The sequence below is a fragment of the Trachypithecus francoisi genome, unplaced genomic scaffold (assembly GCF_009764315.1).
Source record: "Trachypithecus francoisi isolate TF-2019V2 unplaced genomic scaffold, Tfra_2.0 Lachesis_group21, whole genome shotgun sequence".
NCBI lineage: Eukaryota > Metazoa > Chordata > Mammalia > Primates > Cercopithecidae > Trachypithecus > Trachypithecus francoisi.
In genome coordinates, this window is record NW_022681467.1 from 39184569 (window position 1) to 39199339 (window position 14771).

The 14771-nt window shown below is 47.1% G+C and overlaps 1 protein-coding gene across 7 annotated transcripts in view; it reads left to right on the forward strand.

The window, feature by feature from the left end:
* The window catches only part of L3MBTL1 (L3MBTL histone methyl-lysine binding protein 1), a 46937-nt gene extending 38222 nt beyond the window's left edge, over positions 1-8715 (forward strand). For 2 of the 7 annotated variants that reach the window (XM_033186449.1, XM_033186450.1), the window contains exon 22: positions 8437-8715. Coding sequence is in view for 3 of the 7 variants with exons in the window: in XM_033186450.1 (XP_033042341.1) it covers positions 8437-8448 (12 nt within the window). In the remaining 4 variants the exon portion in view is untranslated. The other 5 variants (XM_033186446.1, XM_033186445.1, XM_033186448.1 and 2 more) reach the window with 4 other exon arrangements.
* Positions 8716-14771: the final 6056 nt, after the last annotated feature.

Here is a 14771-nt window from a genome sequence, read left to right on the forward strand (position 1 = left end):
TTGCTTCATGAGTGAGGAATTAGAGCAAAGTGCATAGATGGTCTTATGGTTGTTCTTTACTGGTGGCTCTAAGAGTAGTCTGTCCAGTCCTCTCTTTGTCATCTTTATTGTAGCCATTTCATCAGCAGATAATTATTGATGTCTACTTTGTGCCTGGCCTTGCATAAGGTGATGTGATACTGAAGCAGATAAGAACAGGTCCCTGCTCTTAAGGTTCTCTGCATGGTAGGGGATACAGAATTGTAAGTTGTTGCTCCTGGTAGAGTGTGGTAAGGGCCGTGAAAGACACGTGTGCAGGTGTCCTGGAGCCCAGAGGAAGGGGAGGACAGAGAGGGGCCGATGGGCTCTGCTAACTGTGCAGCCAGATGGATACTGGCAGCTTGCTGCTTCCCAAACGTCCCATATTCTTGGGCTCCTGGTAGACCACACCTTTCTGCTGTGAAAGCATAGATGTCCCAGTGGGGTTTTGAAAGTGCTGATTAAATCTTAGCTTGACCTGTGTTAAACATTCCATGTGTGGCTTTCTCAAGATCTGTCCCGATCACCTCAATTTTAGGAAATTCCCTGGACATCTCCACAGCGCTGCAGGCTGTTGCTTAGGGTGGATTATTGTATGACTTATTTTATCCATTTTCCTCTACCTTCAAGGTCAGAACATGACCCTTTTCCTGATCATATGGCTCAAAACTCCCCATACCCACCAGCACACAAACAACATCTTAGATTTTCTGAGGTCATTCCATGGTTCCCTTACCTAGTCTCAGACTGCCAGACCACAGACTCTGGCCTTTGCTTTGAAGAACCTGGAACCTGGGCTTGGCAATTACCGTGGGTGAGAAATCTCAGGCAATACACAAGGAGCCATATACCAGTGGGTTCTCTGAATGATAAGAACTGAAATCCTGGCTGGGGCGGTGGTTCACTCCTGTAATCCCAGCAATTTGGGAGACCAAGGCAGGCAGATTATTTGAGGTCAGGAGTTTGAGACCAGCCTGGCCAACATGGTGAAACCCATTCTCTATGACAAATACAAAAAAATTAGCCGAGCATGGTGGTGCGTGCCTGTAGTCCAGCTACTCGGGAGGCTGAGGCATGAGAATCGCTTGAACCTGGGAGGCAGAGGTTGCAGTGAACTGAGATCATGCCACTGCACTCTAGCCTAGGCACAGAGCAAGACTCTCTATCAAAAAAAAAAAAAAAGAAGAAGAAATGAAATGAACTCCTGTAAGAGTCCATACTTAACTCTGCCAGGGATTCCTTTCCTTCATATCTTGAACTTCGAGATCTCCCTGGCCAGGCTCTGTGATTCAGTGGGACCATCAAGAGGGAGCCCCAGAGGCCGGGCATGGTGGCTCACATCTGTAATCCCAGATGTCAGGAGTTCGAGACCAGCCTGGCCAACATGGTGAAACCCTATCTATACGACAAATACAGAAATTAGCCAGGTGTGGTGGCACATGCGTCTGGTCCCAGCTACTCAGAAGGCTGAGGCAGAAGAGTCGCTTGAACCCGGGAGGTGAAGGTTACAGTGAGCCGAGATCATGCCACTGTACTCCAGCCTGGGTGACAGAGCAAGATTCAGTCTCAAAAAAAAAAAGATGGGAGCACCAGAGCCAGACCAGCATGAGGTGTCTGAATCTGGATGTTTCTACACAGACACATCTGCTGGGGGTCAGCAAAGAGAGCTCCTCAAGTCCAAGGGAGCTGCCTCCTGGGATGACCACTTGGCATCCCCCTCATAGCTCCCAGTGTCTCAGGCAAGCAGTTTCTCCAGTGCTTCCCCATCGAGGAGGTGCTGGAGAGAGAATAGAATGGCAAACTCCATGAGGAAGGGGGAAATGTCCTTATTCACCAGACCCTGGTCTTAGACCTGGGAAGCCCCTTTTCACTTGAGGGGTCATTTTAGAGCATTAGAAAGGAAGCTTAATGCAGATAATCTGAGCGGTGCATTTGGCTACTAGACTTTGCATTTTCTTTTGAGGGGGAAGCCTTTTAGCCATCAGAAGTGCCAGTTTTCGGAGCATCCTTGGTTAGTGAATTGGGAAGGACCAGGTAACTGTTTCCTCAGAGCTGCTGGGGGGACAGATATATGGGGTTCATTCCCCCACTCTGTCCTGCCTCCGTTTAACCTCTAAGATTGCCAGCCTCTGTGAGATACAGTCCTGTTGTCACCACACCTCGGAGATCCTTTCATTCATTCTTTCTGGATTTACTGAGCACCTGACTTATGTCAGGTGAGCAGCTCTGTGGTGCTCCTGGAAGGCAAATGAAGAAATACATACAATTCAGGGGAGTTTGTGGAACTGTGTGAACTCTAGGCAGAGCGGAAGGAGAATTCAGGGGAGTTTGTGGAGCTGTGTGAACGCTAGGCAGAGCGGAAGGAGAATTCAGGGGAGTTTGTGGAGCTGTGTGAACGCTAGGCAGAGCGGAAGGAGAATTCAGGGGAGTTTGTGGAGCTGTGTGAACGCTAGGCAGAGCGGAAGGAGAATTCAGGGGAGTTTGTGGAGCTGTGTGAACGCTAGGCAGAGCGGAAGGAGAATTCAGGGGAGTTTGTGGAGCTGTGTGAACGCTAGGCAGAGCGGAAGGAGAATTCAGGGGAGTTTGTGGAGCTGTGTGAACGCTAGGCAGAGCGGAAGGAGAATTCAGGGGAGTTTGTGGAGCTGTGTGAACGCTAGGCAGAGCGGAAGGAGTGGACAGTTCTGACTGCTGGGAGAAGCATGCTGACAGTGAGCAGGCCTTCCTGGCAGGGGTGGTAGAGGGAACAGAGGTGCAAGGCAGAAGACACCTAGTTATTGGGGAAGGGTCTGTAGTGCAGTCTGGAGCTAGGTGTGAGGAGGGCTCACGCGGAACTGTGGGGCAGGGCCAGGCTTGGGCAGCATCGCCCCCTGAGCTGCATGAGTCATGTCCATAGGATACCCCTACCCAGCTCTCACAGTGCTTAAGAACACAGATCAGCACTTATAAGCAAGGTATATCTTGGGCAAATTCTGTAGCCTGTCTGCCTTGGTTTCCTCATCTGTATAATCGGGATAATGGTATTGCTTCATAGGGTTATTGTGAGGATTAACTGAGTTAATACATGACAGGTGCTTAGGAGCAGTGCCTGGCACATAAGAAACAACACAGAAGTGTTTTCATTGCTATGATGCTTGAGGGGCGAGCATAGGAGGGATGGCATATCCTCAAAAACAGCGTCCCCCAGCTCAGTCTCTTGACCACCACAGTCTGCCTCCCAGCTCTCTTCATTCCATCCCCTCCTCCACAACTGACTTCCCTCCTTGACTCTACCCACATACCTAGCTGCTAGAATTAACAGTTACCAATATTTTCCATATTTGCTTCACCTATATTTGGATGAAGTAATTTTAAGTAAATTTTAGACATCATGACATTTCACCCCTGAGGACATAACTTTGCATCTCTAAAAACTAAGGACTTTCTTTACATAACCACAATCTTGTTATTCCACTACCAAATTGCAAGTAACTCCTTTATATCATCCAATACCCAGTCTGCATTCGTATTTCCCCAGTTCTTAGGATACTCTTTGCAGTTTTTGAGCCAGAATCCAAACAAGGCCCACATAATTGGTTTTGGTTTTTATGTCTCTTAAGTTTCTTATGTTCTAGAAGAGCCCCTCCATCCTTTGTTTTTCCTTTTTTAATGACATTTTAAAAGCCTTTCAGAATGTGGTTTTTTGGATTTGTCTTGTTCCTTTCTTGTGGTGTCACTTAACTTGTTCCTCTATCCCCTGTATTTCCCAAGAAATGAAAGTTAGATCCAAAGGCTGGGTTAGACTTAGGTTAAATTTCTCACTGTCACTGTCTCTGTTTCTCTCTCTCTCTCCCCCTGCCCACCTCTGCTTTTGGCAAGACAAGCTCCTAGGTGATACTGTGTACTTCATACTGCCTCATGTCAGAATGCACACAATGTCTGCTTGTCTTGCTGTTAGCAACACTAAGGTTGACCAGTGAGGTCATGTGGGGACAACAACAGCAGGTTTCCAAAAGCCACTGTCTGTGAGGACTCAAAAGACATTTTGCAAATACATATGCTAAACCTTAGACCAGTCAGCAGAAAGAGAGAAAGAGAACAAGTGTGTGAAGCTGGGGAAACCTGTGGCTGTCTTTCTTTCCTTCTCCGTCCCCATTGCTGTCTTCCTTTTTTCCTTTCTCCCTCCCTTCTCCTTTCTCCCGGTCCTTTCTCTCCCCATCTCTCCTCCTTCCCTTTCTTCCGCATATCCTTTACTCCTCCTCCCCTCCCTCATTCCCCATGTGCACCCCTCCCTTTCCTTCACCCCTGCCCCGTGACCCTTTCCACCTTCTTCTCCACTTTCCACCTCCCTCCCCCAACCCCTCAGATGATTGACGGCGAGGCCTTCCTTTTGCTGACACAGGCGGACATTGTGAAGATCATGAGCGTCAAGCTGGGCCCAGCCTTGAAGATCTATAACGCCATTCTCATGTTCAAAAATGCCGATGACACCTTAAAGTGACTGGCCCAGGGCTGGGCCCTCCTGCGGCCCCTGCTTGGTCTCCCTCTCCAGCTGATGCTTTCTTCCTGACCTGAGTTCCTCATACCCCCACGTCCCCATGTTCCACCTGTATCTGACCAGGGCTAGTCCTTCTTAGAGGGTACATGGGAGCCGAGGAGCCCTCGGGAGGATAGGTACCCAGCCCCAAGTCCTAGAGCTCATTCGCCACCAGGCATGTCAGTGAGGGTGTGATTGGCAGGGGCATTACTCATGGAGTCAGTGGGACTGTGGCAGCTCCAGCGGACTTTTATTTTATTACCAAAGGGTCTTTTCCTTAGCGGTTGAGGAGAGTCTAGTAGAGCAGCAGTCCTTCAATCTGAGACCCCTTTCCCCTTTTTGGTATCTCTGTGTACTTTTCTCTTCTTGGCTCCTTTCCTCCTGCCAAGAATGACCCTGCCACAAACGTATTTACTCCTGGAGGCACCTCCTCCCTTTCTGTCTGCTGGTTTTGCTGCCCTCATTCTGCTGCTTCGTTTCCTGGGCAGTGCCCCCAGCCAGACCCCACTGGCTCTTCCCCCGAGATATGTGAACCTCAGAAACATGTTTTCATAAGATCCGTTGGAAGTCTCTAGCTGCCTTTCTCTCTTTTGCCCAGAATTGAGAGATTCTGAGCTAAGATGCCTTCTTGAACTTGCCCAGTTCTGGACCAGTTGGCATTTTAGTATCCCATGCCAAGTCCAAGTTCCAGCAGAATGAGCAGGTGGCTACAGCCTCTTTTATAGATGGCAGAAGTTGAGGTTCCACTGCTGTTTTCCACTCACCCTTCATGTGTTGAGTCTGGAAAGGAGTAAGCCCAGCCTGGTCAGTAGCCTAGGTTAGGAGACCAGCATAAGAATTTGTTAGACAATCTCGGGTCTTTGGCCAGAGGGGCAGCTCCAGCAGGCATAGTGGTGCCTGAAATTAGGAATAGTGTCCTCTGCAGCCTTGGACCTCAGCCAAGGTATTGCCCATGGGGTGATGGCCCCAGGTCTGCCAGGCCTTCTGCCATGAAAATGTAGCACTCTGTGTAGCACACACCCCCATGACATCATTCAGCGTGTCCCTTAAATGTTTACCACTAGCTCTTGCAGAGTCTTGAAAAGTTGGGAGTTAGGAAGGTGAACTTTTCTATCTGAATTCTCCGGGTCCCTGAAGCCCTCCTTGCCACTCTCCATCTGTCTTTCACTGCCAGCCAGGTCCCTGCTGGGCTCTGGACTTCCACTTCTCTGTCCACATAGGAACCCAGCTTCCACTGAGTCACTGCCAAACCTGCCTCCCAGCCTGGGTGGGAAGGGGGAGAGCCACTGGCAGGGGCCAGCCCCACATAGAGGCAAGGAGTCACTGCCAACCTCCCGTGCCCAGGTGCTGATGTGGGCCTGCAGAGTGTGGGGCCGGTGCCTTCCCCCAGACCCCTTCTCTCAATCATGTGATGCGTGTGTGTGTGTGCACATGTATGTGTGCGTGTGTGGCACTCTCAGAAGTGTTTGACAGGGTGCAGATGTGAGGCTCAGTGTTGGGAAAATGCCAAGGGCTATTATTAAAATTTGAAGCTTTATTTTTACCTTAGAAGTGGAAAACCCAGAGCTCTGTTGATTTCCTACCACAACCCGTAGGGGCCCCTCTCTCCCGTGGGCTGGACAGCTTTTGGGGGAAGCCATTCAGCTCCCGCAGTTGAGCTCCCACAGGGCTTCAGGTGTCCCTTGCCTTTCAACTGCTTAGAGGCAGCTTTGAGCACAGCCTTCCTGGAAGGAAGCTAGGCAAGCCCTGCCACACAGCAAAGGTTGGGTTTACAAGGGTGACATTGGTACCCCCTTGGCCAAGAGTAAAGAAGAATGAGTCTAAGCCCTGCTTTTATCTTGGTTTTCTGGGTGGTGGCAGAGCTCATCAGCTCCTTATCGTCAGTCTGCTCCTCTAAAAGACGAGAGATGTTCACTGACTTTGTGCGGTGAGAAGGCAGCAAGTACTCATGGCTGGTGCTGTGAGACCTCACAGCTTCTAAGGAGAGGGCCTAGGAGGGCCTTTGCCATCGGATCTGCCTAATACTTGCCTGTGGTAAAGGCAAGATGGACCAAGGGCCTTGGAAAAAAGGGCTCCCAGGCCTCTGAACTTTGAGGCCTCAGCACCTTCTGCACTATTGTCAAACTCTTTGGAAAGAAACCAAATCATTAAAAAGTAGGAAGAAATCTGCCTCTTGTCTGCCCCACTGCCCCTTTACCCCCACTCTGTCCCCAAATGATATTATTGCACCTTGACCTGGGAGTGCAGAGAGGGGAGGGAGTTGGCAGAGATTCCTGGTGCCCTCTGCCCTCTTAGCAACAGGTCCCACTTATATATTGGCCCCTGGCAGCCTCGCCCAGCCCCTGATCAGCCCAGGCCTAGGGCAGTTAGGTCCTTTCTGTTTATGTTCTCAAGCAGAGAGAATGATCTCAGAGTTTGCAAATGAAGCCTTTTTTGCACTTTCATTCACATGCACTTTGGTGGGGTTACATTTTTGTACTTGCCTCTTGTGTGTGCCCATGTGTGTGTGTGTTTTTTAAGAGAATCTTCTGGCTTAAGCTAAGATGACTCTTGAGGGAGAAAAAGTTACAAACAAAATGTGGTGTGATTTGTCGGTGTATCAAAACAACATAAATAAACTTGAACAACTGACATTCAGCCAGAGTCTGTTTCTATTTTCATGATAAAACATCCAGAGAACACAAAATGATTATCAGTAGTGGCATTACTGAAGAGACTAAAGTGTTCTCTTTGTTGTTAGTTAGGGGTCCTTAGTTTTTAAGGTAAGAAACAAAGGATAAGGATAAATGGGTATATCTGTCTACATTGAAAGTGTAAACAGTGGGAACTCCCAGAGATCAGTGTCTAAAAGGGCCTGATCCTTAATATTTGGTAAATGGTCAAGGGCAGAAAAGTCAATGAAACCTCTAAATTTTAAAATAATAATATCAGGGTGGGCACAGCGGTTCACGCTTATAATCCTAGCCACTTTGGGAGGCCAAGGAGGGAGGATCACTTGAGGCCAGGGGTTCAAGACCATCTGGGTAACATAGCTAGATCCTGTCTCTATAAAAAAAATTATTATTTTTAATGATGGCGTATGCCTGTAGTCCCGGCTACTTAGGAGGCTGAGGCAGGAGGATCACCTGAGCCCAGGAGTTCGAGGCTGCAGTGAGCTGTGATTGCACCGATGTGCTCTATCCTGGTGCTCAAATAAAAAATGAAAACATCGGCCAGGCACGGTGGCTCAAGCCTGTAATCCCAGCACTTTGGGAGGCCGAGACGGGTGGATCACGAGGTCAGGAGATCGAGACCATCCTGGCTAACACAGTGAAACGCCGTCTCTACTAAAAAATACAAAAAAAAACTAGCCGGGCGAGGTGGCGGGCGCCTGTAGTCCCAGCTACTCGGGAGGCTGAGGCAGGAGAATGGCGTAAACCCAGGAGGTGGAGCTTGCAGTGAGCTGAGATCCGGCCACTGCACTCCAGCCTGGGCGACAGAGCGAGACTCCGTCTCAAAAAAAAAAAAAAAAATGAAAACATCCAACTTTCAGATGGGGAAATGTCAACCTAAACAGTTAGATTTTGTTACGCTCCCCAGAGACGACGAGCAGGTGGGAAAGTGGCACCTTTCCACACCATAACTGGGAACCTACCTGACCGAGACGGGTGCCATGATAGAGTGGTGGTCCCTGGCTTCAATGGGAACTGAACCCTCAGGGCTACCCAGGAAGCACCTGGGGTTTGGGGGCTTTAGCTCTAACTTCCCTTTTCATGCTTCATCCTACCCCATTGTCTTGACAGATGTCCTCACCATCCATGTCACAGAGAAAGTGGAAGTCATCAGAAGAAACACCTTCACCTTCCTGCCATCTCATCTGCATGTCTCCTCCCACCCACAGTCATTCTATTTCTTTCCTATTACAGTGGAAGACTTGATGCCTCCACTTGTCAGAAGCTAATCTTCTACTAACCATGGCTGCAATAAAAGGAAAAGAAACGTTAAGAGACAAGAAGGGGCTTTTGGACATTTAAAATGGGATTACGGAGATAAAAATTCAACACAAGGGTTAAAAGATAAAGTTGAGGACATTTCCCAGCAGGTAGAATAAAAAGAAAAAGGCTGGGGCTGGTGGCTCATGCCTGTAATCCCAGCACTTTGGGAGGCCAAGGTAGGCAGATCACGAGGTCAGGAGTCTGAGACCAGACCGACCAACATAGTGAAACCCTGTCTCTACCAAAGATAAAAAAATTAGCCAGGTGTGGTAGTACGCGCTTGTAATCCCAGCTACTCAGGAGGCTGAGGCAGAAGAATTGCTTGAACCCGGGAGGCAGAGGTTGCAGTGAGCTGAGATCGCACCACTGTACTCCAGCCTGGGTGACACAGCAAGACTTCACATCAAAAAAAAAAAAAAAAAAGATAAGAAATGGGAAAGAAGAAAATGTATCAGAGGACTAGTTGGAGGCCCAAATATATGATTAATAGAAATTCTAATAAGAGAAATTCTAATTCTAACCGAGAAAACAAATTATATCAAAGACAAACTTAACAAACTTGTATACTGAAAACAAGAAACATTGCTGAAAGAAATTCAAGAACACCTAACTAAATGGAAAGAGATCTGTGTTCATGGCTAGGAAGACTTAATATTGTTAAGATGTCAATATTACCCAAAAAGGTTTACATATTCAATGCAATCCTTATCAAAATCTCAGCTGATTTTTTTTTCATGCAGAAATGGAAAGACGGATCCTTAAATTCCTATGGAATTGCATGAGGCCTCAGATAGCCCAAAAAATCTTGATAAAGTATAACAAAGTTGAAGAATGAACTGGTTTGTTTATTTCCTTCCTTCCTTCCTGCCTGCCTGCCTTCCTTCCTTCTTTTTTTTTTTTTTTTTTTGACAGAGTTTTGCTCTTGTCACCCAGGCTGGAATGCAATGATGCAATCTCAGCTCACTGCAACCTCCGCCGTCTCCTGGGTTCAAGCAATTCTCCTGCCTCAGCCTCCTGAGTAGCTGGGATTACAGGCACCCATCACCATGCCCAGCTAATTTTTGTATTTTTAGTAGAGACAAGGTTTCATCATGTTGGCCAGGCTGGTCTCAAACTCCTGACCTCAGGTGATCCTCCCACCTTGGCCTCACAAAGTGCTGAAATAACAGGCATGAGCCACTGTGCCCAGTCAGAGCAAACCAATTTCAAAACTTACTTCAAAGCCACAGTAATCAAAACAGTGTGGTACTGGCATAAGGACAAATAGACCAATAGGATAGAATTGAGAGTCTAAAAATTAGTCCATACGTCTATAACCAGTTGATTTTCAATAAGAATGCCAAGTCCATTAAATGGGGGAAAGTACAGTTTCTTCAACAAATGGGTCTGGGGTAACTGGATTTCTACATGCAAAAGAATGAAGTTGGATACCTACCTCACCCCATATTCAAGTATTAACTCAAAATGGATTGATGACTTAAATATAAGAACTAAAACTGTAAAACCCTGAGAAGAAAACATAAAGGTATATCTTCATGACCTTGGAATTCGCAATGAATTCTTAGCTATGACACCAAAAGCATAAGCAACAAAAGAAAAAATAGATAAACTGAACTTCATGGCTGGGCACGGTGGCTCACACTTGTAATCCCAGCACTTTGGGAGGCCGAGGTGGGCGGATCATGAAGTCAAGAGATCGAGACCATCCTGGCCAACATGGTGAAACCCCATCTGTACTAAAAATACAAAAGTTAGCTGGGTGTGATGGCACGTGCCTGTAGTCCCAGCTACTCGGGAGGCTGAGGCAGGAGAATCGCTTGAACCCGGGAGGTGGAGGTTGCAGTGAGCCAAGGTCACGCCACTGCATTCCAGCCTGGGCGATGGTGCGAGACTCGGTCTCAAAAAAAAAAAATTGAGCTTCATAAAAATTAAAGACTTGTGTGCATCAAAAGACATTATCAAAAGAGTAAAAAGCACCTACAGGGTGGGAGAAAACATTTGCAAATTTTACAAGGGTTTAATATGTAGAATATATAAAGAACTCCTAAAAGTAAGCAACGAAAAGCCCAGTTAAAAGATGGGCAAACAACTTGAATAGATATTTCTCCAAAAAAATAACATGTAAATGGCCAGTGAGCCCGTGAAAAGTTGTTCAACATCATTAGGCATTAGGGAAATGTAAATTAAAGCCACAATGAGATATCCCTTTCTACCCATTAAGGTGGTTATAATTTTTTTAAAAAGGAAAGTGAAATGGTGAGGCTGTGGAGAAATTGGAGCCCCTGCAGTAGTGATGTAAAATGGTGCAGCTGCTGTGGAAGAGAGTTTGGCATTCAAAGCATGATGTAGGCTGAAAAAAGAGTTTGGCAGTTCCTTCAAAAGCTAAACATAGAATTATATAATTTAGCAATTCCACTCCTAGGTATATACCCAAAAGATTTGAAAACAGATACTTGTATGCCTATGCTCATTGCAGCGTTATTCACAGCAGCTGACAGGTAGAAACAATCCATGTCATCATCAGCAGAAAACAAAATATGGTCTATCCATTCAATGGAATCTTAATTCAGTCAAAAAAGAATAAAGTTCTGATACTTGCTACCACTGGATGAACCTTGAAAACGTGCTAAGTGAAATAAATGAGGCCAGGCGCAGTGGCTCATGCCTATAATCCCAGCACTTTGGGAGGCCGAGGCAGGTGCATCACGAGGTCAGGAGTTTGAGACCAGCCTGGCCAACATAGTGAAACCCTGTCTCTACTAAAAATACAAAAAATTGGTTGGGTGTGGTGGCAGGCACCTGTAATCCCAGCTACTTAGGAGGCTGAGGCAGGAGAGTCACTTGAACCCAGGAGGCGGAGGTTGCAGTGAGCCGAGATCGCACCACTGCACTCCAGCATGAGCAACAGTGTGAGACTCCGTCTCAAAAAAATAAAAAAGAGACACGAAAGAACAAATACTCCACATATATGCAATATCCAAAATAGGCAAATTCATACAGATGGAAAGTAGATTAGAGGTTACCAGGGACTGTGGGGAAGGGGAAATATGGAGCTTAATAATTACAGAGTTTCTCTTCGGGGTGATAAAAACAGATTTTTTATTAATTAGATAATAATGTTTATACAACATCATGAATATACTTAATGACACTGAATTGCACACTTAAAAAATGGTTACAATGGCAAATTTTATATTTACCACAATAAATTTCCTTTTAAAAGAGGAAGACTGCCGGGCGCAGTGGCTCAAGCCTGTAATCCCAGCACTTTGGGAGGCCGAGACGGGCGGATCACGAGGTCAGGAGATCGAGACCATCCTGGCTAACACGGTGAAACCCCGTCTCTACTAAAAATACAAAAAAACTAGCCGAGCGAGGTGGCGGGCGCTTGTAGTCCCAGCTACTCGGGAGGCTGAGGCAGGAGAATGGCGTAAACCCGGGAGGCGGAGCTTGCAGTGAGCTGAGATCCGGCCACTGCACTCCAGCCTGGGCGACAGAGTGAGACTCCGTCTCAAAAAAAAAAAAAAAAAAAAAAAAGAAAAAAGAGGAAGACATAGGATCCAAGAAGCAGGACACACCAAGGAAAGAGACAAAGGGGATTTTCCAGGCCAGTCACAGTGGTTCACGCCTGTAATCCCAGCACTTTGGAAGGCCAAGGCAGGTGGATCTCTTGAGGCCAGGAGTTTGAGACCAGCCCGGCCAACACTGCAAAACCTGTCTCTACTAAAAATACAAAACAAGTAGCTGAGTGTGGTGGTGTGTGCCTGTAATCCTAGCTACTTGGAAGGCTGAGGCAGAAGAATTGCTTAAACCCGGGAGTGGGAGGCTGCAGTGAGCCGAGATCATGCCGCTGCACTCCAGCCTGGGCGACAGAGAGACTCTTATTTCAAATGAAAAAACGGTGGAGGTGGGGACAGGTTTCCGGAGTGATGGGAGAGGAAGGGCCAGGTTCACCTCTGGACAGCTGTCTAGGTGAGAGTAGGAGGATGAAAGGCTCTAAGAAAAATGGGGGAAAAAAAACTGAAACTGATATATTAATGTATCAAGAGGATATTTTAGCTTTACCAAAGAGTTATGTACACATAATTATATATAATTAATAATTATATATATTGAATATGTCCAATTTCTAAAACCAAATGAAGCAACTATAAATTCAGGAAAAGCTGAAGTATGTGTTTGCATGGGCATAATCTAAGTATTCATGTTCTATAGTAGTAAAGAAACCACTTGAAAATGTTTTCAACAGAAAGATGGAAGAATAGAAGTATAAGACTATTAAGGGCCGGGCGCGGTGGCTCAAGCCTGTAATCCAGCACTTTGGGAGGCCGAGACGGGCGGATCACGAGGTCAGGAGATCGAGACCATCCTGGCTCACACGGTGAAACCCCGTCTCTACTAAAAATACAAAAAACTAGCCGGGCGAGGTGGTGGGCGCCTGTAGTCCAGCTACTCGGGAGGCTGAGGCAGGAGAATGGCGTAAACCCGGAGGCGGAGCTTGCAGTGAGCTGAGATCCGGCCACTGCACTCCAGTCCGGGCGACAGAGCGAGACTCTGCCTCAAAAAAAAAAAAAAAAAAAAGACTATTAAGATATATGGAGGTAGGCCGGGCGCCGTGGCTCAAGCCTGTAATCCCAGCACTTTGGGAGGCCGAGACGGGCGGATCACAAGGTCAGGAGATCGAGACCATCCTGTCGAACACGGTGAAACCCTGTCTCTACAAAAAATACAAAAAACTAGCCGGGCGAGGTGGCGGCGCCTGTAGTCCCAGCTACTCGGGAGGCGGAGGCAGGAGAATGGCGTGAACCCGGGAGGCGGAGCTTGCAGTGAGCTGAGATCCGGCCACTGCACGCCAGCCCGGGCCACAGAGCGAGACTCCGTCTCAAAAAAAAAAAATGATATATGGAGGTAAATACCAAGGAAAGCAGCTTGAAAAGATGAGGAATGGGGCAAGGAACTGATCTTTTTCATTATTTGATTTTACACTTTGTACACTTACCACTTTCTAAAAATGTTTCCAAAAAGCAAACTGGGGCCCATATCTGGGCTATGTTTGCCCAAAAGTCTTTCTCTTAGCCCATGTGGATAACAGATTTTTCTCTGGGGGCCCTGTGTCTGTTATTCCCTTTGCCTGTGGGTAAATCTGCAGGTGGGGCTGGGGGTGGGAATAGGGCTGGAGCCAGACTAAGGACAGAAAAGTGGACTGAGGAATGTCAAAGTCCAGGGAACATTTCTGGAGGTGGATTTCCATTGGTTAAGTCTCTTGCTTTCCTCATATGGCTGAGAACATGGCTTTGACCTTCATACCCAAACAACAAAGTCCAGCTAGGGAGGGTGGGAGGGGAAAGAAGGAAGAGAGGAAGTTGGGAAGGAGACGCATATCTGCAGTGGACTATCTGCACATATCTGCACGAGTGACCTTGGCCATTTCCTGCAGTATCACTGAGGGGGAAGGGCAAGTTCAGCACTGCTGCTAGCCACATTGGTTGGCACAACTTGTTATAATAATTTGGTAGATAGTTCATAATTAACCCAGCACTCACATGTACTAGAGTTTATCTGTTAGAAATACTAGCAGAAGGCCACAGGATATTAAAGCAGAGAGGTTCTCTGCAGCCTTGTTGGAAATATTGTGAGACTGCCGACAGTCTAAATGTCCATCAGAAGGAACAGTGAATAGGGAATAGGAGTAGTAAAAACTCCACACTGAAGTGTGGTGCAGCTGCTTAAAAGATGTATATATGAAAAAAAGTGAATTACTGATGGCCCATTTTCTGGAAAAAAAATGGACGCAGTTATATAGGTTAATACATACAGATTAATATACATAGATTAAGACGTAGACAAAAGTCTGGAAGGATTGTCACCCTTTCTTTTTTTTTTTTTTTTTGAGACGGAGTCTCACTCTGCCGCCGAGGCTGGAGTGCAGTGGCCGGATCTCAGCTCACTGCAAGTTCTGCCTCCCGGATTCACACTATTCTCCTGCCTCAGCCTCCCGAGTGCCTGGGACTACAGGCGCCCGCCACCTTGCCCGCTAGTTTTTTGTATTTTTTAGTAGAGACGGGGTTTCACCGTGTTAGCCAGGATGGTCTCGATCTCCTGACCTCATGATCCACCCATCTCGGCCTCCCAAAGTGCTGGGATTACAGGCTTGAGCCACCGCGCCTGGCCTATGGGGTGTTTTTTAACCAGCTCTGGAAGAGCAGAGGAGAAGGAGCTTGGTGGCACAGCAGCAGCAGCAGCAGGAGCTCTGGAAAAGGGCAGGA